At 39.5% G+C, this 26,698-nt stretch overlaps 3 protein-coding genes across 4 annotated transcripts; 2 read left to right on the top strand and 1 right to left on the bottom strand.

The window, feature by feature from the left end:
- LOC146515624 (transmembrane protein 53) lies at positions 1-7,381 on the top strand. Of its 2 annotated transcripts, XM_085164447.1 has the most exons (5): positions 1-309; positions 3,596-3,892; positions 5,065-5,311; positions 5,398-5,760; positions 7,225-7,381. In XM_085164447.1, exons 2-4 carry the CDS (start codon positions 3,656-3,658, stop codon positions 5,757-5,759), a joined length of 846 nt encoding a protein of 281 aa, XP_085020573.1. In that variant the 5' UTR covers positions 1-309; positions 3,596-3,655; the 3' UTR covers position 5,760; positions 7,225-7,381. The 2 variants fall into 2 exon arrangements, with proteins under 2 accessions (XP_085020573.1, XP_085020572.1); XM_085164446.1 differs by lacking the exon at positions 1-309 and adding an exon at positions 1,867-2,932 and having other exon boundaries at positions 5,398-7,381.
- Positions 7,382-8,554: 1,173 nt separating this feature from the next.
- rbm28 (RNA binding motif protein 28) lies at positions 8,555-20,931 on the top strand. The gene is made up of 20 exons (XM_085164440.1): positions 8,555-8,899; positions 9,040-9,186; positions 9,268-9,368; positions 9,453-9,528; positions 9,643-9,735; positions 9,845-9,916; positions 10,008-10,101; positions 10,198-10,430; positions 10,516-10,582; positions 10,732-10,841; positions 10,942-11,015; positions 11,468-11,603; positions 12,797-12,861; positions 12,994-13,152; positions 13,295-13,444; positions 13,630-13,704; positions 13,815-13,944; positions 14,164-14,302; positions 14,479-14,596; positions 20,477-20,931. The coding sequence occupies exons 1-20, from the start codon at positions 8,782-8,784 to the stop codon at positions 20,609-20,611; spliced, it is 2,292 nt and encodes a 763-aa protein (XP_085020566.1). The 5' UTR covers positions 8,555-8,781; the 3' UTR covers positions 20,612-20,931.
- Positions 20,932-21,207: 276 nt separating this feature from the next.
- On the bottom strand, positions 21,208-26,241 carry lepa (leptin a). The gene is made up of 2 exons (XM_085164449.1): positions 22,276-26,241; positions 21,208-22,183 (listed from the first exon to the last, which is right to left on the bottom strand). Exons 1-2 carry the CDS (start codon positions 22,423-22,425, stop codon positions 21,860-21,862), a joined length of 474 nt encoding a protein of 157 aa, XP_085020575.1. The 5' UTR covers positions 22,426-26,241; the 3' UTR covers positions 21,208-21,859.
- Positions 26,242-26,698: the final 457 nt, after the last annotated feature.

Below are 26,698 nucleotides of genomic sequence, written 5' to 3'. Positions count from 1 at the left end.
AGACTGCACAGTAGGTGGCGGAAAATATGCAGTTACGGAAAATCACGAAGAAGAAGGAGGAGGAGTTAAGAGGAGGACTTAGATGCCACACTGGGATCAATTCCATCTTCGCCTAACTTGGGAGATATCCATGTAGCTTAATATTAACTTTTTTATTCTTTTTTTATCTTTTGCTGCAAAGTAGGTGTTTGGGAACAGCCTGTTCTTACCTACTACATATTACTACAATTAAATTGGATGCACTTTTGTAACTCCGCCACAGAAAATAGCTACTAGGTTTAACTAGCTAAGGCTTTCCATGCTTTGACGGTAAGTTCATTTTGTTCTTAAATTAGCATTGCATTTGTTTGTTTGTTGTTTGTTTCAGCTGGCTGTGAAAGAAAGGCTAACCTACGGAGCCCCGCAGGGGACATGGGAGAAAAAAAAAAATTAAGACGAACTTTTGCGAGATCTCGCAAAACAAACTCGGGATCTCGCAAAAATTTTGCGAGATCTCGCAAAACAAACTCGGGATCACGCAAAAGTTTTGCGAGATCTCGCAAACGTTTTAGCCGCATTCTTCGGACGCTGGCTCGAAGCCGACCGGGCGGTCGAGGCACGATGTGCCGGGAAAGCGGTGTTCCTCCTGGCTGTAGTAGGTCTCGACCTCCCATTAGCTCGAAGCTAACGGGAGGTCGAGACCTCCCGTTAGCTTCGAGCTAATGGGAAGAATGCGGCTAAAACTTTTGCGAGATCTCGCAAAAGTTTTGCGAGATCCCGAGTTTGTTTTGCGAGATCTCGCAAAAGTCCGTCTTAATTTTTTTTCTCCCATGTCCCCTGCGGGGCTCCGTACTAACCCCATATGTTTAAGGGGATTTAAAAAAAAAAATTAAAAAAAAATAGACAATTGTACGCCAAATGAGTGGATGGGTTTTGGTGGGGGTTGGGGACATATGGGCTCTATACAGTTAGCTTTGTTTGCTTAGCTCAACTTTAACGGCTCTTGTAGCAGCAGTGAGCGGGAGAAAGGAGGGATACTATATCTTTTTTCTGAGAAAAATAAAAATGAAAATTACAAGGAGAAATAGCTTAAACTGGTAAAATGTATGAGCTGCCAGTAAGTTTGGTTTTGCAGCTGAAGAACAGCATAAAGCAAGCATCCATGTATATGTTTGTTTTCCTGGGACTTTGAGCAGAATAATAAGATACGATAACTCTTTATTGTCATTGCTCAGTCATACATAGTACAGTAGTACAATGAAATTGGAAAACTGTCCTACGTCGGCACTACATATAGCACAACAGGCAACACAAACAACACAACACAGTAGCCATCGCTAACCACGAGGTTAATGCATAAGGAATAAAACAGCGACAATTAATGATAGGAAAATTGTAACAAAGTCTTTATTTTGTTGTAGGGCAGTTGTTTTGCACTTAGTATGTATGTGCATGCATGATTAGAGGCATGCCCCCTCAGTTTGCGCCGTTCATACAGAAATCCTTGTACAAAAGTACATTGTGAAATAGGACTCCTGTCTTCGCCATTTTCCTTGCTTCGTCTTGCTATAGGCTAAAACAGTCCTATATAACATCCCTGACTTGTGTGCAACTTTTGCATGATTCAGTGAAAGAAATAATCAAGCTAAACAACAGGAAAGCAGCTTTCATAAGTTATGGAGAGATGTACAATTTGTGCCAACATGTTCAATATGATTTATAACATTATAAGTAACATTATTACATGTCTGATGTCTGATATGGAGTTATACTTATTCTATATAATGCAGAAAAATAAAATTTCTATACTGTTTTTTTTCTGCATAGAAGCATCGTTGGTGATATATCAAGAAATTGACGACATATGTATAGATTTAATATAAATTTAATATAATATATTAATATAAAGTTAACATATTCAAATTTTGCCTAAACATGTACAGGTACTCCAATTTTGGCAAGTAAAAAACCTGTCAGCTAACGGTGTGTGGCTGTGTGTATATGCTCTTGCAGAGAGGTTGTGACCTTCCTATAGACATACTTTGCAAAAATATGTTGTGACATAGGGCACTGTCGCAGCCATTTTGCTTACTTGGTCTGATTATAGGCTATTGTAGGCTCTGAGCAGTCCTATATAACACGCATAACTTGTGTGCAGCTTTTGCATTATTCAGTGAAAGAAATAACCAAGCCAAACAACAGTGAAGAAGCTACGTTATAGAGAGTTGAACAATTTTACAGGTGTCAACATGTTGAATTTAAAATATAACTTTATAACTGAGATTATTACATTGTTAATACAGTTGGCGTAATCCTTTTAAGTATATTGTAGAGTTATACTATATTATTCTGGTAAATAAAATTATTATTACTTATTACAATTTTTTTTTCTGTGTAGAAGTATTGTAGGTGTCTCCCAAAGTACATCAAGAAGTTACAGAAATATGTTTTTGCTTGAAGACGTTTCAACTCTCATCCGAGAAGCTTCTTCAGTTCTTGTTAGGATGCCTGGGTCGTTGACCCAGGGTTTTTGAGTTTATTATATTATTTATAATTTCTAGTCTTTGGGTTTTTATTAGAGTCATGTCTTATGGTTTGTCTCTGTGTAATCCTTAGTTGCTGTCTCCCCTGTCCGCTATATCCCCGTGTCCAGTCAGTGTCTGTGTCTGTCCTGGTCCCACGTCTCTGTTCCCTCTGTTGTAGTGCCTGCATGTGAGTCTGTGTCTTTTGTTCAGTCTGTGTTATGTGTTTCCTGTTTTACTTTGAAGGTCTCTGTCTTATCTCAGTGTGTTCAGTTTACGCTTCCTTGTCTCGTCAGTTCTGATTTGCCCCAGCTGTGTTTCCCTCGTGTTGTCCATTCCCTGATTGCTCCCTCTATGTATTTAAGCCCTGTGTTTTCAGTTTGTCATTGTTGCGATCTACCCTTATCTATCTGTGTGTTTTGTCTGCCCGTGTAAGTTATTTGGATTCTTACTTTTGTTCAGTTTGAGTTCAGCCTTAAAGCTGTTTGAATTTACGTTTGTCTCTGGAGTCTGCACTTTGGGTCCAACGGGTGTTGGTCACAATCAGCCAAGGTTTCGGGTGAACTCATTGTGAAAACTAGCCCCACATCATCATGTGATTTCCTGAGGTCAACAGGCCCAGGATGTGAGTGGGCGTTAAGGCGTCTGGGCAAGGATCTCAAAACTGGATTATAGATGGCAGACGGTTGGTGTCATAAACCACCGCCTCTGTTCAAAGATGATCGTTCACAGTGGACATGGCTTCTTTCACTCCTCTTTCAAACCATCTGTCTTCTTGACCTCACTAAATCACATCATAGGCTGGGGCTGGGTTTCACAGTGAGTTCACCTGAAACCTTGGCTGATTGTGACCTACACACCGTGGCTCGTGTGATTAGATAGAGGATCATTAAGGGGTCCATGCCCCCCTGGAGGGACACTTCCATAGGACCAGAATTGGTTATAAATGATTGCGTTGATTTCTGTCATTCTTAGTTATTCTTGATCTTTGTATTTCTTTGTTTTTCCCTATTTTGTGGTTTCTGTGTCTACCTGCCTAGTTCTCTGTTTTTTATTATTCCAAATTCATGCATGTGTCTTTCTCTTTTATCCAGGTAGCCTTGGGTTTTTGAATACTCTTCTCTCTCTTAAACGAAAACCCTACAATTGCTGACATGTTTGCACGTGTAGCTCTTAGCAGAGGCGTTACTGCCCACCGCCTAAGTAAGAATGCCACGTTCTTCATGAATGAAGCAACATTTGCAGTCCCTGGATGCCGGAACCAGACCTCACAACGTCACAAACCTCTGTTGCTGATGTTACCGTGGTTGGGTTCACGTCCTCAAGCGCTGGTTAAGTACTGTGACATCTACTTCAACACAGGATTTGACGTGCTAGTATTTGAGAGCGAGGTAAGAATTCAGGGACTGAGACATTGGAGCATATGTTAAACTTAATTGGTTTCTCACACTAACTGTATAGCTGCTCTTCTGAGTCAGCTAAAACAGTATGACAGTGTGTTTTATTCTTGTATTTATCACTAAAATGCATCACAGGGCAGTTAATGAATAATAGTCTTTCTAGAAGTATGTGCTCTGAGTGCAAGCTTGTGGTTCCCAGAATTACTAAAAGTACAATAGAAGGCAGAGCCTTAAGTTATCGAGCCTCTGTGCGGTGGAACCAGTTCCAGGTTGAGAGAGACAACCTGTACTTTGAAGATTAGGCTTAAACATTTCCTTTTGATGAAAGTTTATAGTTGGGGTGGATCAGATGACCCCGAATCATTTCTGGGATGCTTAGGACTCATATTGCACTGCTGGAAATGGTTTATTTTGATGCATATGCATTTTTTGCAAATTTGCATTATAATATTTATTTTCGTTTTTCCTGCATTATATAAAAATTGGTATATTTCAAAAATAAAACTATGAAGACACTTAAAATAAATTTCCTGTCGTGGGAAACTATTTTGTGCAACTTTTTTGTATTTACAGTTTTGAGGGATAAGCCTCTTAAATTTCTCTAACTAGAAATATATGTTAAAAAAACAAAAACGATTTTCAAATGTTTTGTAGTTTATTGCACTTTTTTGCAATTTATGTAATTACTATGCACTTAATGCAGACATATTATTAAAATTTGGGCTATAATGGTTGTATTGATGTATATCAACTTGAAATGCTCCCAAAAATGGCACGACAACATGTAAAAATATAATATAAACTCTGGCGGACTTGGTTCTATGGTAGGTCTTAAAGGGTTAAACTAAAATTAAAGGTTCATTTTCTATAAACTGTAAAGTGTTTTATGGTCTATATCTGTGAAGTAGCACTATAAGAATGAAACTGCATTAGATAAATGTGAAGAAAGTTTGTATTAAACTAAGATTGCAATGGAAACCTAACTCATAAAAAGGCAACAGTAGAGGGGACCCCACCAGGACATTGTGGGAGCACTGTAATGTTGCGCATTGATCTTACTTTGAAAAATGAATTCACTCAGTTTTATATTCAAAGTTTAGTGTGTGTGTATGGTTTTTAATGATTTTCGGAAAGGCTGATTGAATTTCTCCTTTTTTTTAAAGGTGCAAGGGTTCCTTTGGCCCCGCTGGGGTCTGGAACATGGAAAGACATTACTGGAGTTGCTGGAGAGCGAGCGCTTCGTGTCCCGCCCCCTGCTTGTTCATGCATTTTCAATCGGTGGATATACCTTTGCTCAGCTCCTTGTGCATGTGTCGAAGGATACAAATAAATATCAGGCATTCACAAAAAGGATCACAGGGCAGGTTTATGATAGCATGGTGGCAGGATCCCTTGAGCACATGGCTATAGGTGAGTTACCATTAACTCACACTTTATCTAATTCTTGTTTTCCTTTTCTTGCAAAATTGATAATTATTTTCCTTCTTTCCTCTCAGGTTTGGGAAAAACTGTATTTCCAAAATGTGAGTGGTTGGTAAAGCAAACAGCCATGTTTTACTTTGACAAGTTTAAAAGCCACACCGTGGACTACTTTGACATATGCTTGGATGCGTTTTGGAATACGCCCGTCACCGCTCCTGTGCTGATGTTCTACTGTAACAACGATCCACTGTGTGACCCACGAAATTTGGCGGAATTGGCCGGTTACTGGCGAGGGCGTGGAATGGATGTCACAGAAAAGAAGTGGGACAATTCCCTTCACGCGGGCCACCTTAAGAGACACCCAGAGGAATATCTGTCCACACTTCACACATTCCTCAGTTCCCTTGGGTTTACCCCGTTAAAGGCAAAGTTATGAGGTAAAATCCCAACAATGTAATGCAAGAGGTACTTCACTGTGAATTAACCTCAAATGGTTTAAGCTTTGGCTGGGCTGTAAAAGTACATCTTGAATTTTTACACTAATTGGCGTGTGTAAAGAAGGTACAGTAACAGTTCAGTTTTATTCAGAATGAAGATCAAGTGTACTCAGGGTTTAGTTCATACAGTTTCATAAAGCATATAAAGAATAAAATGCACTTTGGATCACAATGTTCATGTACGCCAAAGTAAACAAACAAATATAAAGTCTGACATTTTTCTTTTAGGCAAGTTCCATGATTTAACATAAACTAAATCATGGAAGGGAAGACAAGTACAGGACATATTCCAAACTTAAATTTCTCATTTGAAATGCTGGAACCAGCATAATTTGGCATCTTCATTTTACTACAACATAATGGCTTGTCAGAACTGTTAATCTACTTTTTCAGTTAACTATATATCTTTAAAAATGATTACATCATTACATTTTGCACAACATCTCAACGCCTTTGGAAATGGAGGGTTATACACTGAAGTTCCTAACTGTTCTTTGCCGCTCAAAAATACAATTTCCAATTCAAATGGGAACTTTGCTTTTTGCTTCTTTTTTTTATATTTGAGACAAAATGTAAACAGTCCAAAGAATGATGTGAACAGCGATGGCCACAAGCATGCAAGCTCCAAGTGCTTCTATTTATGAAACACGACAGGTCAATATGTGTGCTTGAGGTTTTACTGTCTAGTGTTTGGAGTCATGTGTTTTGGTGCTTGCATTAATGAGTATAATGAGTTCAAAGTCAAATGACAAATCTCTGGTTTCAGCTTAAATACAATCACTTTTTGCACATCTTTCAGATTTTGAGCTACTGGAGAGAGGGCGGTGGAAATTTTCTCATGTTAAAGACAAAAGGCTAATCATTAGAGTGATAAAGAGATTAATCATTGTTACACAAAATATTTCAGTAGTTAATTTGGTGGACAGCGCTGAGCACACGGAACAAACAAAAGAGGGGAAATCAGCATAGTTTTAGGTGAAACTTAATTTAACTTTAAATTAAAACTGGACATTTACTTTTCCTGCAGTAATTTACAAGTAAAGAAACTTGTTCCTTGCTTTAAAAAAAAACAGTTGATTCATGGGATTGAGCTTCAGGGTTAAACCGCTGGTGCGATTTTCAATTTCCTGCTGATAAGTACAGCATGCTGTGTGCACTCAGAAGAAAATGCAATACTACTTGACACTGCTGCTGCTGAAGTTTTGCTTTTTACACATTTTTACACAAAGCCTTGAAAGTGCCTTAAAAAGCACCTCACTTATTACTACCACCAAGTCTAGCAAGAACTAAGGTGATCACAACAACACATTTTCATGAAAGTATATATTTGATTAATTTAGGGTGTGTGTGTGTGTGTGTGTGTTAAACTGCTCTAAGGTGTTTGTATTCTCAATATTCTTGAAGGATGTGACCTGCTACCTGGGAACCTGGGAAAAGAAATCTATTTCAGTCATTTCTGTTAACACTTTTCATATGACTGACTTGTAAGTTGAAGATGTTTAAGCATAACGTGTTATACTTCTAACTCTGTGTAATAAAGATTTATTTATCTTAACTTGAACCTGTGCAAGTATTTTTAACGTTTCCTTTTTTGTCCAAGTTGATTACGAAGGGTTAGGAGTTAAAGCACCAATGCAGTGAAATGCAATATTATTCTTGTTGTAAAGCACTGTACTCTTGCCTAACACAAAATACACATACAAAAAATGTGTGTGTACTATGTGTACAACATAGTTTCTAACTAACTGGGGGTAAATGAAAAGTATGTATTTATATTAGGAGGTAATTATGCTTGACATTTAACCACCTAACCTCAGAACTGATTAGCACATTTAGACTTCAAGCTATTCTACTATTGAGACAAGTGATAAGCAGGTAAAGAAATGAACCTTTGACCAATGCAATTAGTACATCCAGTCATTGTGATGTTTTTTCTAGATATGGTTTGATGCAATCAGTTTCTGTAGGGTAGGTACTGTACTTCTCCAACAATGTCATAGCCCAAGGTGATTTTAAAACTGTAACACTAAAGAAGGGAATATCTTTTGGAAGAATGGAATTCAATCCTTTTAGCAGAGTTACAGGCTTTGAGAACTGAAGTGGCCCAATGCCTTAAAACCACACACTGTTTTCTTTACTGTAAATGTTTAGTTTGTACTGTACCTAGAAAGGGATTTGAGCTACTGAAGACCCCACCTGGTGGCAGAAGCCATGTAGCTCACTCCCAGTATTATCATTACAATTATGCTTTACTATCAGCACAAGATCCTAGAAATGATTAATCCAGTGTAATATAAGCATGACAAAAAAACAAAACAATACTGAAATTTACAGAAGGATATAGGTAAATCATTGGTAAATTATATCTGTTAACCACAAGGGCCTCTTGTGGTTAACTGGGAATAAAGAAAATCAACAACTAATCAGTTGTTTTGGATTTGTGCTGTCATGGTTGGTAACCGCAATAGCTTCTTGTTTCTTGAAGTAATTAATTAAGCGATCATCATACACTCCCTTTAGGCTTTCTGCAGGAAGCACCACCTCAGTAAAACAGCTATTGTGGGAAGTTAAAGTAAATAGTAACCATATGCAGGAAACTCAGTAATGGTGAAAACAAACATCAGACAGAAACGGTACTTCACAAAAAGAAGCTGAATTTTACTTTTATATCAACTTATTTAAATTTAGATATTATTCCTACATTGAAACCTCCTGGACGATAGGTGGCGCACGTGACGAATGCACTTCCGTTCTTTTTCAAAGATGGCTACTTCCACATGTAAACATGCGACTTAATCCCGTGGCTAACGACGTCCAAGTTAAACAGTTCTGTGGCGTGTATTCATGCCACTGATAAACGTGTTATCGAGAACTTAGACATTAGCTTCCTGTGGTGGATTTGTATTAAACTGCATTTCACTTTTTGAGTTGGTGCACACGCCGTAAAGTTAACAGTTAGCCATGGCGGCGCACACCATATTTGTTGGTTCTCTACCAGATTCAGCTTCTAATGAGCGACTCGAAGAAATATTCTCAGAAATTGGTCCGGTAAAGAAATGCTTCGTGGTCAGAGATAAAGGTACTGTCGTGTATTCAAAAGAACCATACAGAATAACAATGGAAAAAGTCGTACGAAAGTAGAATTAAATTAAAACTGCAAACATAAACATATTTATGTACATAACAGATATTGGTGGTGTCTATTTATTTTTTAACCAGAGACAGAAAAATGTCGGGGGTTTGGTTTTGTCACATATTCCATGGAGGAAGATGCACAACGAGCCTTAAAAGAAATTAAAGAATACGACGGGCAGAAGCTGTCCCTGACAGTCGCCAAGAGTAAAATCAAAGACAAAAACAAGAAAGGTTCGTATGAAGACATGTTCCAAAACTGGCAATTAGGAGAGTCCTGTGTCTCCATGGTAACCTTGCACTTATGTCATTTAGCACCTACAGAGGCAGTCACTGCTCCAAAGGAGAATCAGCAGAAAGGCTCCAAGAAAAAGCTACTGAAAGCAAGACTTATTATAAGGAATCTCAGCTTTAAGGTGCAGTATGTTTCATGATTACTAAATGTAACAGCTCAGAGCACACTGACAGAAACCTTTGCTAACACACACCATGTGTTACAGTGCACAGAGGATCATTTGAAAGAAGTATTTGCAAAGTTTGGGACGGTTGTTGAGGTCAAAATCCCCCTCAAACCTGGTAAATACATATATGTTTCTTAGCAGATGTATACATAAGTGAGTATGTTGAAGTTTTGCCAGACTTTGGAGTGGATTGATTCGTTATGAGGTTGATTTTTATGCTTTTTCATAGATGGAAAGATGCGTGGATTTGCATTTGTCCTGTTTAAAAAAGTGCCAGAGGCGTCAAAAGCACTTAATGCTTTGAACTTGAAGGAGATAAAAGGTCAGTGAGTGATACCGTTGAGTTGTGTGCTTAAGAAAAGCTCATTATGACTTGTTACATTGTTACTTTGACATTTCTGTTTTTTAAAATGTTGGCATTTAATCTCCAGGCCGACCTGTAGCAATTGACTGGGCTGTACCAAAGGACAAGTTTGTTACTACACAGCAGTCCTCAAATTCAGGTAGTTAAATGACAAAAATACTTTGTGTGCTCCAGTTCCAGAAGATATAAAGCTTGTTGTCATTATCACAATTTTTTTTCTTGCTTCATAGCTAGTACAAATCCAGAAGAAGCAAATGCTAACACTGACAGTGACACAGACGATGAGGATGAAGAAAAGAAGAAAGCTCCACCTGAGAAAAAAAAGTATAAACCTCAAACATGCATTCCTCTGTTTATATGCCATGAGTGTTAAAAGGTGATTGACTACACTGGTTATTTTTGCTCCACATCTGTCCACAGTGTCAGTTCAAAATCAGCTGTGAAGCATACAGAGGAATTTGAATCAGGGGATGAAGATGGGAGTGAACAAAGCAGTGACGTGAGTGATTCTGATGATGAAAAAGATGAGGAGGAAGAGGATGATGATGATGGGGAAGAGGAGGGTGATGATGATGATGATGAGGATGGAGAAAGCCTTGATTCAGATCATGATGATGGCAGTATGGATGAAGAGGATGAAGAAGATAAATTAGGTATGGATAGTATAAATAACATATTTAATATTTCCTTTCCTTTGAAGTTGTTTTCATACATTCTGTATTTGGCTTTTATCCGTAGCTAAGAAAAAGACCTCGAAAAAACAGCTTCCTTCAGATGTGAAAGAGGGCAGAACGGTTTTCATCAGGTCAGTGATTTTTTCTCCTACTCAGTCCTGAGCCAGCTTTGGTTTATTTTGCTGTGGCTCGTTTGTTTTCTTGTTATTCTTACATCCTCCAACTCTCTCTGAGACCCGTTTCTTTTGTTTTTTAAACACCTACATTTAAAACAATTTAGGAACCTGTCATTTGACACGGAGGAAGAAGACTTAGAGGAAGTTCTCCTTCAGTTTGGAGAACTTAACTACATAAAGATTGTTCTCCACCCAGATACAGAACATTCAAAAGGTCGGTTGACAGTCCTCGAAAGTCCTTAAGTGAAACACTTGTGTCTATTAGCTGTTTGGAGAGAACCAGTTCACTTACTCTTCTGTGTTATTGTTGGCAGGTTGTGCCTTTGCTCAGTTTAAGACTAAAGAGGCTGCAGATAAATGCATAGCTGCATCACAGGATGAGGCGGAGGTAATATATAATCAAGTGTAATGTACATGATGTTTGACTTATTGTGCAATCACACGCTGTTTAGATGGAGCCACTTCTTGGGAATTTGGCCTTTTAATGTTGATGTTTTTAAATTGGACTGTGGAAACAGCATGGGCAGAATTGATACACATTGATAGCTCTGAGTGGTCAGTGTATATCTATGTATCTTTATTCAACATATTAACTGATAGTAACTACTAATAAATAATTTTTCTAATTATTTTTTGTCAAGCTACATGGAGGGTAATTTAAATGTTATTAGCTTGAAGCAAAATATTTTTACTAATCTGTCACTTGTCCAGCTGATGTTTGAACACTGTTATTACAAATTTCTTGTGTATTCACCCTTTTATAGCGTCACTCGAGTCTTGTTTTTGTGTAATAACCCTTGTTGTAGACAAGCCTTGCAAACATTTGTATGTTTGATGCAGGATGGTGGTATCCGTATACATGGCAGAAAGCTGATGATTGTTGCAGCAGTGAGCAGAGAAGATGCCGTGAAGCTGAAGGTCGATAAAAAGAAGGTCGAAACGGGCACGAGGAACCTGTACCTGGCCAGAGAGGGATGTGAGTAATCATTTATCTTATGTGCAGCTATATGCTTTGTGGCCACTTCATTAGTTACACTTTGCTAGTACCAGGTTGGACCTCCTTTTGCCTTCGGAACTGCTTTAATTCTTCATGGCATAGATTCAACAAAGTGCTGGAAACATTTCTCAGAAATTTTGTTTCATATTGACATGATAGCATCACGCCTTTATACAGATTTGTCAGTTTCACATCCAGGATGGGAATCTCCTGTTCCACCACATCCTAAAGATGCTAGAGCAGCAGTTTGTGAAACATACAGACTAGCCCATCTGGCTCTAACAACCATGCCTCATTCAAATCACTGAAACCACATTTCTGATGCAGCTGAAGTGTAGGTTTTAGCAGCAGGTTTGAATTTTGGTCCAGGTTGTTTTTGGTGCTTGTGCAGCACGGTGGTTAGCACTGTTGTCTCACAGCAAGACGGACCTGGATTCAAAATCACCGCCTGGCCGGGGCCAAAGACATGCACTAAATGGTGGTGAGGTTAACTGGTCATTGAGTGTGAATGCTTCTGTCTTGCTGTGTTAAAGTGCCCATAAACCCTTTGCAGTGGTCGCTTTGCTTACTGCCGCGCTGTCATCACCTAGATGCAGTCATTTATACCTGCAGTTAAGGTGCAAGAAGCCGCTGCAGTGTTCTCCTAAATGATGGGTGTTGCCACTCAGTTATAAGTCAAAACAGGAAGCCGAGGGTTCTTTCCACAAACTCTGAAGTTTTCAAACAGTTGCAGCATCTCCCTCTGTGTGTCAGTATGTCTCTGAGCTTGTGTGCAGGATCATTAAAGTGGAGGTAAAAATTGGCACAATTGTACAGTCATGTCTTCAACCCAGCTGCAACAATTGTGGTGCAGCACGCAAAGTTACAAAAAAACAAGAGGTCTGGCGACCTGTACCATGCACCCCGCCTCTCGCCTTATGGTATCTGGGAGGCTCCACCCCTGGATAAGCAAAAAGAGAATGGATAGATGGATATTCTTGATTGACGAACTGTGTTGTCGAACTATTGTTTTGAAGCTACAGCAAAAGACATCATCACAGTGTTTTCTTCAGCTTGTTATCTTTCCTGTGGGACAGCCCAAAGGAGGCTTTAGAGGGCATGAAAGGAATTTGCTCTGGCTCCATGTAGCTAAATTGCTTTTGAATGTTATTGTCTTTCACCTCAACTTTCAGTGATTCGTCCAGGAACCAAAGCTGCTGAGGGTGTACCTGAGACAGACATGGTCAAAAGAACCAGAGTAAGTACATTTTTCATAAACCGTTCCACTCGCAGGATGATTTCTGTTGTATAATAATGAATCATTCACTTGCTCTTTCTAATTGCTTCCATTTTGAGTCATTATTTGCTGTTGCCTTTTTTTGTTTCTTAGTTTGAAGAAATAAAGAGGGCCAAGCTTCGGGACATAAACGTGTTTGTGTCAAAGACTCGCCTGTGTGTGCACAACCTGCCGAAGTCAGTGGACAGCAAAAAACTCAAATCACTCTGCCTTCAAGCTGTGAAAGGAGTAAAGGGAGTTCGCATCACAGAGGTGAGACTACACCATTGGGCTTGACGTAGATTTTTAATTTGTCACAGTTTTGTAAGGGAAAAAAATGTTTTGTGCCCAGCAGGGGGTGTTGTGGTAATTCTTTTTCTCATGCGTGTGTGAAACCAACTGTTTCTCTTTTTAGTGCCGGGTCATCTATGACAAGAAGCCCGAGAAGGGTCAAGTGATGGGACAATCGTTAGGCTATGGCTTTGTTCAGTTCCAGGATCACGAACATGCTCTCGCCACGCTTCGCTACCTTAACAACAACCCTTACATCTTTGGCTCACAAAAGGTACAGAAGTGCCGAAATCAGTGGCAGAGTGTTTGAGAAGCGGCACTATTTTAGCCTCTTTTCCTCTTTGCATTGTGGTTAATTTTTTCGTTTTATGCACCAAATTCTGTTTTCATATTTCTTTTCCTGGCCCACAAGCAGTCTCGGATTAGTCAGGCATAAGTGTTTTTTGTGTCATTTTGCAGAGACCCATTGTTGAGTTCTCCCTGGAGGATTTAAGAAAACTCAAAATAAAAGAAATGCGGCAACAGAAAAGCAAGGTACGTTTGTACTGATCTGCGTGTTAGTCGCAGCTTAAAGTATCTTTGGAAATTCTAAAAACAAGAAGAGAGCTTTTTAATAGGAAGTAAGCGTGTGTTTATTTTTGCAGGAGTTTTTAAAAAAACAGGCTAACAAAGGAGGAGTGAAACCCAAGTCCCAAACAGCCGGAGATGGAAAAGGACCAGGGAAAGGTGGGAATAAAGCACAATCCTCACTGAAGAAAACGGCAGAGGAAAAAAGTAAGAAAAGATTATTTTTGTTATCATTTAGTATATTTGATCACTGGATATGACGGTTTATTAGAGGGGCGTGTCACGAGTATCACAGCTTTTGGTGCGTGATTGAAAGCAGCTGCTCTGATACATAAATGTGCTTTCTTATATTTAATACTGTCAAATTTACTTTTTATTTTATTCTTCTTTAAATACTCCATCTGTGCATTTTTCTATATTTATCAGGTATTCCTGAAGGCCAGAAACAAGACCAATACTTTTCAGGCTTCCAGACCACACCTGAGGTTGAACACGTAGATTTGCAGAATGGGAAGAAACGAAAGAAAGTGCTGCCTTTGCCTTCCCATCAGGGACCAAAGATCAGGTGTTGTTTTTACTACTTTAAGTAGTTGCCTGTCTTTTCCTCACCGGTCACTTTGTACTTCTGAAAACAAAGGCTATAACACAAATATTTTAGGTGTATGTGCCCAATTTCACAAATTAAAAACTAGACGGACATACTGACCGTCACTCCGCAATGGGAACTTTCATCCTTTGCAGATCGCGTGACAAGAGAAAGCAGCAGAAAGCCCCTCCGCCTAAGAAAGCCAAGCCTGGATCAACCAGGAAGGAGCGACCAAAGCGACAGATTGAGAAGCCCACACAGCCCAGAAACCAGGTTTGCAAATTTGGTGTTACATGTGCTTATTTGTAATCTTGAGTAATAGTCACAAAACATTGTAGAGTAAATAGCACCTACGGATTGATGGTAGACTACTTAAAAGTAGTCATTCTTAATTTTAAAACACCAAAGCTGTAGGTATTTAGGCCATTTTACTGCACTTTTTACACTTAAAAAGTTCTTAAACCTGAAGAAATTTGAAGGTAGTTGAGAAGACGCTTAACTCAAAAGGTGTTTCTTGCAGTGTATTTAGTAGAGCTGATGCGAGTGAAAGTTTGTAAACAAAAAAAATAAATTTTACTGTTTAAGGACAGTGGGGGCGTTACAGCAATGTGTCCGAAAGCCACATGACGTCACGTGTATACGACACAAACAACACAACAAAGGAAGGTTGTCGAGGGAATGATATACCTGCTGCTCCGTCTATGCCCTTTTTGTCAGACTCGGGCTAATGGTGTTGGTTTTGTGTAGGTCTTTCTCTTGTTGCTGGGTTTGAAAAATTACAGTTTTGATTGTGAAGGAGTCGCTCTAATTAGTCATCAAGTAGTGGTGCAACAGATCACGGTTGATCCGTAATCCGAACCGATCCCACTCCACGGTTCGGCACGCACGTGATCCGAAGATTCGAAAAAGAAGAAAAAAAAGTATGTGTATGGTGCGCGTGGTGGGTCTGTCAAGAGATAGTTATGGACAGCGCTAGCGGTCCAAGCTAAAGCTATTACAAAAGCTATTGGGGTGTTTAGCTGCAGACTGGAGGCCGTATTCCATTGTGCAAACAAGGGGTTTAAACTATGATGAATGTGCTTGAGCCACGCTATGATATCCCGTTGCGCGTCCACTTTAGTGGCAAGATCGTTCCAAGCATGTATGAGCAGGAAAAGTTTAAAGTTATGGCTGAACTGTCCCAGGCATCTTCTGTTGCCCTAACTACTACAAATGGGTGGACCTCCAGGGCAACGGAAAGCTACGTGACCATGACAGCTCATTATATCACAGCGGAGTGCGATATAATGAGCAGTATGTATTATTGTAGGGCCTTGAGGCGATTGTTTTTGTGATTTGGCGCTTTATAAATAAAATTGAATTGAATTGAGTGGTAGATACAAAGCCCTATACTGCCATATGGTGAACCATAATTTTTTTTTATAATTGTGTGGAATGAGTCTTGAGTTGAATGTTTTTAACAGGCAAAAATTACTTCAATAAGTAAATAAGTAAATGTTAAATTTTTGTCTTTTTTCTTTTTTTGCTGATCCGAAAATTGATCCGATCTGTGACGTAAAACCGTGATCCGATCCGAACCGTGAGATTTTTGATCCGTTGCACCACTATCATCAAGTGATGCCATTGACTGTCCAACCGATGGCATGTGGTCTGTTGAGGTCAGATTTTCAGATGGACTCAGCTTGGAACACAGGCGAGCAGGTACCAAAAAAGTGCCTGGCACCAGGTACTGCTACCATAAAAACTGAGTTGAACAGAATGGAGTAGGTACTAGTGGAAAAGGGCTAATGGAGAGTGGAAAGAGGTGTATGAAGTTGCAATGCTCAGTGCATTATGGGAAGCACCCCAACAGCCTTGGCTTGTTGGACTGTAAGGGAGGATTCAGGGTCACCTGATCCTGCCCTAACTACCGTATTTCCCGGACTACAAAGCGCACCTGAATATTAGCCGCACAAGCTAAAATCAGAGGAAAATCCTGTTTTGTACATACATTAGCCGCACCTGACTAAAAGCCGCAGGTGTTTCAATGTTGACTTATCATATGTAAGAGAATATGCACAAAGGAAATTGTCAGGAAAGAGATGGCTGTTTGGAGACACACCCCTTTTATTAATATTTTGAAAACAAGTTAGGGGTACATATTTGCATAACTTTTTAGGTATATGTACAAGTAGCGGTAATTACAAGTACGAAACATATACTGTGCTTCATAAATGAGTAACAAATGTAGTACATAACAATAACCTACAGCACACCAGAAAAATAGATTCGGACTACCTTTTAGGCTCAGGTGCAGTGACACGGCTTTAACAAGAAGAAAAGTCAGTCATTCACCACCATCTTCCTGCGCACTAAAACCATCAAAGTCCTCTTCTCCAGTGTCAGATACGAACAGGCTCAGGATGGCTACGTCATCCACTTTCAGCTTCTTTCCTTCGTTGTCACTTTCAAAACCAAACAAATCCTCGTTGTCAGTGTCAGAGTCGAACACCCTCAGAAGGGCCGTGGCGGTGTCCTCCTCTCCATCATGCAGCAGTCCAGCCCTTCGAAATCCGTTGGTGATCGTGGATGTTTTCACACTTTTCCATGCTGTCAGATTCCACCGGTGGAGTTGAGCATAACTTGCTTTTTGCAAGTTTATCGCCGCTCATCATCCACGCCTCCCGCTGAACGTGTAGCGCTACTTTGAAGTTTGTTTTTCGCGCTACTTGTACGGCACTATGTTGCCTGGGGGATGGACATGTGACCAACATACCACTCTTGAACCCCGATACTGTGTGCCTGATCACATGCCCTTCCGCCAGGCAACGTAGTGCCGTACAACAGCGGAACAAATAAAACAAATCGTCTTACGATATGACAAAAATCATGGACAATCCATAGAAAAGCCGCACCTGACTAAAAGCCGCAGGGTTCAAAGCTTGTGCAAAAAGTAGCGGCTTATAGCCTGACAATTACGGTATATGCTTTGTCAAAAAGGAAAGTTTTAAGCCTAATTTAAGAGTAGAGAGCATGTCTGTCTCCTGGATCCAAACTGGGAGCTGCTTCCCATTTTACTTTGAAATACTCTTGGAACCTCCAGTAAGCAAAGTGCCCTATTGAGATGGTGCGGCACTATAAGGTCCTTGTTATTCAAGACCTTGTATGTGAGAAGGACTTTAAATATGATTGATTCAGTGAATTTAACAGGGAGCCAATGAAGAGAAGCCAGTATGGGAGAAGTATGCTCTCTTTTTCCCGTTCTTGTCCAAATGCAGCATTGATCGACTGAAGGCTTATCTGGGACATTTTTAGGACATTCTGATAAGGAATTACAGTAGTCCTGCCACGTTCTTTATTTTACTCTGAGACAGGATGTTTCTAATTTAGCAATATTGCACAAACATTGCAATAAACCTGAAACGCACTGCATAAATGTTATAAATTGATTTGCATGTCATTGTGTGCAACTCGCATTAACTCAGCCAGATTACAATCAGTCAGTCAATTACATTCTCCTCATCTCAACTATGTGTACAAAGCAACTGGTAACACACATAATGTCTAGAAATCTTGCAGTGCACACAACATCCCCTTGCTCAAGAACGCTCATGTACTGGTCCGTCTTAAGTTTTTCAGTGATATAAAATGATTCAGAGAAGTCTTGGGAGTGAGTGTTGTGGCCAGATGTCAGTCTAATAGAAAATGTGTGGAGGGAATTTAAGTTTTGATTTGAAAAGCGGCATCCAGGAAATCCGAAGGGTTTAGAGAGTTTCTGTAAAGAGGAGTGGGCTAAGATGCCTCTAAAAATGATGTGAGACCAACAAGAAATGTCTTACGGCTTTCCTTACGAACAAGGATTTCTCTACCAAGTACTTATTCATGTTTTGCTTGGAGATTTAATACTTGATTCACTTGATTCATAGTCTTTTTTTGGTGGATTTTTGGTTGATATTCTGTCTCTTTCTCTCTACATTACTGCAAATTGTGCAAACACATAAATGTCAGGGAGCTAATATCACTGTCAATTAAAAGAAAGCTTAAAACATCAAAATGTAAAATAATTTAAGTAACAAAGTGTTAACGATCGGTATTTGCAAGAAATCAAACTTTTCCTCTACCTTCATCTTTGTGTTGGTTAATGTTGATAGAAGCTTACTGTTTCATGTATTCATTTTTGTCAGTACAGTCCCTGATAACAGCTTGCATCGCAGTATTTTTATATTTATTTTTATATAATATTATTTTGGAAAATTACAGAAAAGGTCCTGACAGCTGAATACCCAGTTTTCTGTGATTATAAAGCAGAAAGATTCTGTTCATTTGTATAGTGTATGTGTAAAATAAATTTTTGTTGTACATAATTGAAAAAAACAAACAAACAAATTTTCTTTGGTGTATATGAATGGCTGTGGTGGAGGTCTTATAGGGTATAGGGCGGCCAGGGCAGACCTGAGTAGAGGCATCAAGAAAGCCAAGGCTGCCTATAGGAGGAGGATTGAAGATCACTTTGCTGTCGACAACGACCCCAGAAAAATGTGGCAGGGGATCAATCACATTACCAACTACAGAAGAAATAACCAGGCGATATCTAGGACTGATGCCTCGCTGGCTGAGGATCTAAACCGTTTCTTCGCCCGCTTTGAGACGACCAGGCCCTCAGCTGTTACACCACTTCCACCCGCCTCTAGCACCGGCACACTAACATTTGGAGAGCATCAAGTGAGGCGTGTTCTAAGGTCAGTGAATCCCAGGAAGGCGGCAGGTCCTGATGGAATACATGGAAAGGTTCTCAGAGCATGTGCTGACGAACTGACCGGAGTCTTCACTAAAATCTTCAACCTTTCCTTGTCATTAAACACCGTCCCACCCTGCCTCAAAACCTCAATCATCATCCCCATCGCTAAGAAGACGGCTGTGGACAGCCCAAATGACTACAGGCCTGTTGCACTTACGCCTGTAGTGATGAAGTGCTTTGAGAGACTGGTCTGTCAGCACATCAGGGCCGGTCTGCCTTCCACTCTGGACCCCCACCAATTTGCCTATAGGACAAATCGATCCACCGAGGACGCCATCACCATAGCGCTCCACACTGCGCTGAGTCACCTGGAGCACCGAGGAAACTGTGAGAATGCTCTTCCTGGACTTCAGCTCAGCATTCAATCACATCATCCCGGAGATCCTGGTCGAGAAACTGTCTAACCTGGGACTCTCCACTTCCATCTGTCTCTGGATCAAGGACTTCCTGACAAATAGACCACAGTCTGTCAGACTCGGCCCCCACCTGTCCAGCACCATCACACTCAGTACCGGGTCTCCACAAGGATGTGGAACAACCTGGAGGAGAGGCTGCTGGTGACATTCTATAGAGCCACCATAGAGAGCATCCTAACGTACGGCATAACAACGTGGTATGCAGGGTGCTCAGTTGCAGACAGGAAAGGACTGCAGAGGGTCATCAACACAGCCCAGAAGATCACTGGCTGCCCTCTGCCCAGCCTGGAGGCCATTGCAAACTCTCGATACCTCAGCAGAGCTGGCAATATCATTAAGGACTACTCTCACCCCAGTAATCAACTGTTTGAACTATTACCGTCAGGCCGACGGTACAGGTCACATAAAACCAGGACAAACAGATTCAGGGATAGCTTCTTTCCCAGAGCTATCACCATAGTAAATAAGCACAAAACAATTAAACCTGCTTAACCATACTTGCCATTGTCACTATACTATGCTGCTATTCATACTATCATTATATTATGCTGCTATCCTGTATATATTGTACTTATTTATTGTCTGAGCACTACAGTTGTTTTATTGTACTTTTTATATTTTACATTTATATTTATTTTGCTTTTTGCACCAAGGGAGTGGCACTCCAATTTCGTTGTACTTTGTACAATGACAATAAAGGCTATTCTATTCTATTCTCTATTCTATTCTATTTTGCGACCCCACGAAACAAACAATAGCGTAAAATGAAACGATAGACGTTTTTATATCGTCATCCGATATATATCGTTATATCGAACAGCCCTACACTGCAGTCACATTACTCATACGGTCTGTCAGCAGTACTCCTAAACTTTTTTTTTTTTTTTGTTTATAGAATAATAAGTTGCTTGTTTTATTGTCCTGTAACACCACATGACATTTTGTTTTGTGTCTTTTCAGAAGGTTAAAACGGATAAGAAGCATTTCAAGCAAAAGCACGGAGACCGCTTTGAGAGCCTGGTGGAGCAGTACAAGAAGAAACTGATGGGCAACAGTGGCGCCAGCATCAAAAGAAGTAAATGGTTCGATAGTTAGCTGTGCGTTTTTGTGTACGTGTGTGTGTGTGTGTGTGTGTGTGTGTGTGTGTATATGTCAGGTTAAGTTCCGAAAAACAGGAACTCTATATTTGGCACTCTGTGTGAGGTTTGAGAGTACAACAGAATTTCCTAGAAGTTGGTTTTGTGTCAAACTGAAAGTAAACTGTACAGCTTGATGCCCACATGCTGAACCTCATTCATTCTGTCTGTTTGTTTACTATTTTAACCAGCGAAGTAAACCTATGTAAGGATACATTTTTGTACACGTACCTGGATTTTAAGGAGAAAATAAAGCGTCATATTTTGTTGCGACTCACATTTGTCGTGTTGAAAGATTTATTAGTGTCTTACGATGGTTTTCCTTACACTCGCTTTTCCCATGTTAGTTTTTATCAGCAGTTAATCATAAGCCGATAGCTCTGGGAAAACACTTCCCACTCATGTCCCCTGACTGTACAAGTGTAGCAAGAGATGAACACCCACGATGAAATTATACATTAACCTGCTGTACGTGCCTTTTTCACTTCATTCTGATTATTCTGATTTCATCTTAAATCCACTAGAAAGTGAGAGAACTTCACACAGCACCAAAAATCAGTTTGTTAAAAAATGCATTGATATTTTATTGCAACAAAATTAGTGCCAGCTGCACAGCAAAATAACGTGTCATCCGTGGATAAAAATAGATATTTTTGGAAGATGTGATATTGCACTGAAATAAAGTTTCTCCTCCCCAATTCTTCCAGCTCTCATGCAAACATCATGCGGCTTTCTTGGCAAGTTTCAGGATGGCTGTCAGTAATTTCCAAGGATGACATCGTCGTTCATCATGACATATCCTCCAGTTTTAATGCTACACTCCTGAGTCAGCTTGATGACTGGCTTAATGGGAAACACATTCTTCACTCAGAGCTCTTTGTTGACACAACAGCAGTGTCATAGTACAAACCTTGTAAACAGCTGATTTATTTTTGTGTCATTTAAAATTTCTCCTGAAACATTTGTGTTGCTGTGGTAAAAAAAACATTATTTTACAAAATACATATCTTCTAATTACCATATATAAATAAATACACAGTGTATATAAATAAGTGCCTGTTCAATAATAATTTCAGTTCAAAACATTATCAAGTTTTCAACGTGGACAACTCAGAATGTTAAGTCAGGCATCGCTGATGGAGACTTTACAAATGTTGTCCAACAATCAGGGCGATAGCTTGGAAATACTGGTCCTGATGTACATCCTTCAGCAAGTCTCCAGCTGATCCAGGTTCTTCAGCAGCCGTTTTAGAAACTCCTTCACTCTCATGGGCGCCTCAATGCCCACGGTGTGAATGTATTCTTTCTGGCTCTGTAGCTCTTGCAGTGGCCCTGGTACTTCAGGCTTTGGTCGCTGTTGGCTGCAGTGCTCCTGCCTCCACAGATCAATGTAGCCTGTCAGTGAAGAGATGTCGTACTTGATCTGGGAGACCCCGTTAAAGGTGTCCGAGATCAGGCTGTTGTAACCATTCAAGACCGTCACTATGGAGGAAGTTCCATCCAAATCATCAACAGGTGGGTTGGCCGGAACCTTTAATTGGGAGGCGAACGCATTAGGGTTAATAACACATCGACTCTTTCAAACACTATAAATTCTGTCTTTGTACACAGAACTATATCTACCTCTGTGTCTGTGTCCAGCCTAACCAGCAGCTGTTCAGCCATCCACTTCACTTTTGATTTCATCGTCACTTCTTCCACTGGCAAAGGAGCTGCTGTGCCCATGCCTAAAGCTTGAAACAGAGAAAACAGGAGCACCAGACCGTAGTCCATAGCGTTGTGTATTTCCACTGTTGTAAAGAACAAAGAAAGAAGATGGTGTTCCTAGGAGAGGAATGGAAAATTAAACGATTAGAGATAAAGAATCCTTTTCTTTCTTTCTCTTTCACTATATCATCTCACTAAAAAAAAACTGCATGAGTTCCTATCAATATCTAATCACATTACAGATGTTTGTACACATGCTTCCTGCCAGTAATTTACTCAACCTCTTTGGTGCAAATATTTGTGATAGAGACACCTGTGAATTTCTGGCTGTATAACAGGTACAAAGATCACTGATTTTGGCTCCCGCAATTAGTCTCTCCAGTTTCCAAAATGTTACCAAAATTCTCTGAGAACAGTAAAAGAAAGTACAAGTTTCCTTTACACCCTCTAAACTTTAACTTCAGTTAAAACACATGTAACTAATAAGCAAGAATTTCTCTATAAAAACTTTCGTCACTGACATCCTTCGCTACACATTTTAAATTTAATATCATCAGAAAGCTGCACTCATGAATGGAGAAACCACAAGTCTGATAGTTGACACAGACTTAGAAACAAAGACATCAGCCCCTGTGAGATTAAGGTGAATGAGCCGTGCAAAGAGGAGCGGAGAGTTGACCTTACCTCGGTTTGGTGTCTGCGAGTATGCCACTGTTAGGCTCCATCAGGACATCTTATATTGCAGAGCTGTTGACTCATCTCTTACTCACCTCTCTCTCCGACCCCCCATTCCCCCCTGCATCCGCCCCCTCAGTTACCTCTCCTTATCATGCCCCCAAATCTGCTGGTGGTACTGCATCAGACAGGGAGAAGTTGAATGCGCAATACATTTCAGACACATTCATCATTTAGAGATAAGTCTATGAGTTGCTTTGATTGATAATGAAGTAATTTTATTACTTTCTTACCTCTTGGAGACATTCGTCATTTTTTTTTCGAACATGTGTATATCCATACATATATGCAGACTTTAAGGTATCGCAGCGCCCAAGGTGCAAATAAACTTTTTACTGCTCGACTCACTGCATAAGTCATATCATGCACTGACACAGTGTAATTTTATGACATTGCATCATATGAGAAATTCCACTTTTGAATTTACCAATAAGCAAGAATATAACTGAAAATAATAAAATCATACGTTTTAAATGGAAAAGTGAGGTAACAGAGTGGATTTTCACTGTGAACTTGTTTGATAACTTCAGAAATTACTTAGAATGTCACCAGATCAAAAACCAAACACTGCAACTTGAATAAGCTGTTCAATGCACCTCGGTTCATGTTTATGTCAACATTATAATCTTTAAAGCCACTAAAGCAGTGTGGCGATCGCAGAATATTCGAGGTAGCAATTATGCTGGAATGTATTTAGTGTGACTGACAGTCTGTAGCAGCTTTCAGCAATTACACTTTCATCCATCAAATTACAATTTACAGTTACATTATTTTTGGTGCCAGATTTCCACAAAAGTTTCTGTTTAATGTGAAATATACGAGTTCAACTTAATTGACTTAATTATCAGCATCTCCTTTTCTCAGCACTTTAGATGTCGCGCTCAAACAGTTATGTCCATGTTTCTCAAAGTCAGTGCTCTTCTTGGAAAAATGTTTTAAAGGCCCCTTTCCCCTAAAAAGAGTTATTTTTAGAAACAGATGTTAATGAGGGGAGGCGGTGTGCAGAGCATGTTTCGTTTCTCTGAAACAAAAATGAAAAGAGAAAAAGGGTCAGAGAGTCCAAGAACCACTGTGTGTTTGATCCATAGGGAAAAACACAGGGGCATGATGGTAATTGTGCTTTTCCCTCAAGGTAACTTACAGTAAAACCGTCTTATGCTCATGAGGTCTCATAAAGAGATTGAAATCAATGCCAAATTTGGGGTCAAATAAACAGATACTTAAAAGAATGTGAAAATTGATGGAAAAAAGGGGGGAAAGGACGTATTTCTGGGAAAGACAACAAATGTGTGACATTGTCCTGCTTTTTCAACGGGAACAGCGTATTATTCATGAAAGACTAGAAGGAATGATATGAACTATCTAACTGCCAAGTGGTAACAGTTACCGAGCAGGTTTCTGCTTGGTAAGTAAAAAAAAAAAGTTTCTCTAACATCTGTTGTGAATTAAAGCTTTTAAATTATGAGTTTTGTCTGCCAGTATGTGAACTGTCTGTATGCAGGAAACAAAATAAATTGCAAGTTTGGAAACAAATGCGTCTGTTATCTTTATATCAATCTTGTTACTCAGAGTGGTTATGGTTTTTCTCAATTGCAAACAAATTCTCCTAAAAAGGATGAAGAAATTTTCCTTTTGCTGGAGGTGTTTGTATATTTCTATGTTTATTTAATCCACAGTTTGTGCATGTATTATTTCCAAATATCAAAGATGCATATTTGTGCGTTTGTGACTGTATTAAACCCCCCTCCCCCCAAAAAATAGATGCAATTGTGTGTCTGTCGTCGGGACAAGAGTTGCCTCCTGAGCTATGACAGAGGGACACTGCAAGCCTTCATTAATAATTCATGATGCCTCTGTATCGCATCACTTATGGGAGAATATGAGTCACAGTCTTCAGAGAAAGTGAGCGTCCGCCTTTTACACATGTACACGTGTAGTAATACTGCAGGTAGCATATACATTTAAGGTTAGGGAAAACAAAACTACTGACCTGTCCTAGTAGCTCTGCCACAGCACAGTGTCAAATTACTTTTCCAGATGCTGGATGAAAACCAGGAATTTCTCTCAGCAGGATATTGCCTGGATGACTCATAGGAATGACGGGAATTCAAATTCATTGATCCTGCATGTGCTGCCATTCAGAACAATGGGCTGTTTTTACCCCCAAGTGTTTGAGGGATGCTCAGACCATCAAACTCGTTTGAAAAGATCTGAATCAGCATTTATTTTGTTGTGTAACTTCAGAGCATCACAGATTTCTGCAGAAACAGAGGCAAAGCGAGCAAGATCTTCAAGAGAATAACAAGTTTGGGAAGGATAGCACCAAGTGCTGTTTTACACTACTTCCAGCACTGCAAATAAAATTAGAAGTGACCTATTGTAAAGTGAATTCAGGCAGACTATAAGTGGTGACAGGTTATGCAATGCCCGAAAAGATTTTAGGGTTTGTCGGTAACTGATGCTCTTTCCCATCAGCCTATTATCAAGAGGCTTTATATTTTTGTGCTTGTTAAATAAAACATGTGTAGTGTAGTGTGTGCAGTGTTAAGGTTTCAGTCAAGTTACTGCAACCGAGTTTTAGTCCTGTTTTGTCCTGTTTTCTGTAGAGTACAAATGTATTTATCATTACACACTCAAAGTTTAATTAATCTAGTTGCTTTGTGATCTGATTGTTTACTCAAATCTATTTCTAAAGGAAAATCTAAAGGAATGCTAAACGTGTCACATTATTTTGTAGCATCCTCTTGTGCTATGGGATACTTTGCTACAAATAATTCATGCTCATATACAGGTCTAAAAGTCTTACACCTACAATCAGGCTGTGCTGCAGACCACAGAAACACACTAAGGTCTTAGTTAATAAGTTTGTATAAAAACATACATAACATTTTGAGTACTCACACATTGATCCAGACTACAGTGTTGTTTGATTCACAATTAAAACCACATGTTGTGGTATTGCTCAAGCCTTCCTGTCCAAAGAGAAAAAAAGCAGCTGCTTGAACCTCTCTACTGGAAATGTAAGTTGATTAAAACTAAAATATACACAATCTAAGAAATAAGGTTTATTTTGTTTCCATCGCTGCAACGCCTGCAATTATGGAATTACAAGTTTATAGGCAACATGCTCCATCCATCCATATGTTTTTTTATGTAATTTTACAACGGGCAAAAGTTAAAAGAACACACGTCCTCTTTTTATATACAGTTCAAACTGTATAAAGAAAAGGTAGAATAAAGTAGAATGTGGTGTTTACACTGCATGATCTTTAAGACCTGATTATACAGTAAATTTTAAGGAGATTACTTGATTCAAAATTTGACTCACTAAAAGTGGAACACTCGCCATTTATGTAATTTGTTTCATTTTTTATGAAGCTTATTTATAACAAACATTTCAAAACAACAAATACTGACAAAAGTGCTGAACAGCTGTTAGAAAAACACGAGAAAGTTACAGATAACTATATTGTGGAGTCTGTCATTTCATTTTTCAAATGATCATCATGTTAAGAATGGATCTCTTGTTGGCCAGTACTGGTAGGAAGTACCATGTGCATGTTTTTAATGACTTTATGTGATGTGGAGCGATACATCAAGAAGT

Source organism: Neolamprologus multifasciatus, chromosome 7 (assembly GCF_963576455.1).
Source record: "Neolamprologus multifasciatus chromosome 7, fNeoMul1.2, whole genome shotgun sequence".
In the NCBI taxonomy this organism is placed as follows: domain Eukaryota; kingdom Metazoa; phylum Chordata; class Actinopteri; order Cichliformes; family Cichlidae; genus Neolamprologus; species Neolamprologus multifasciatus.
Note: the sequence above shows the minus strand (reverse complement) of the source record. Positions and strands in the feature narration are given on the sequence as shown.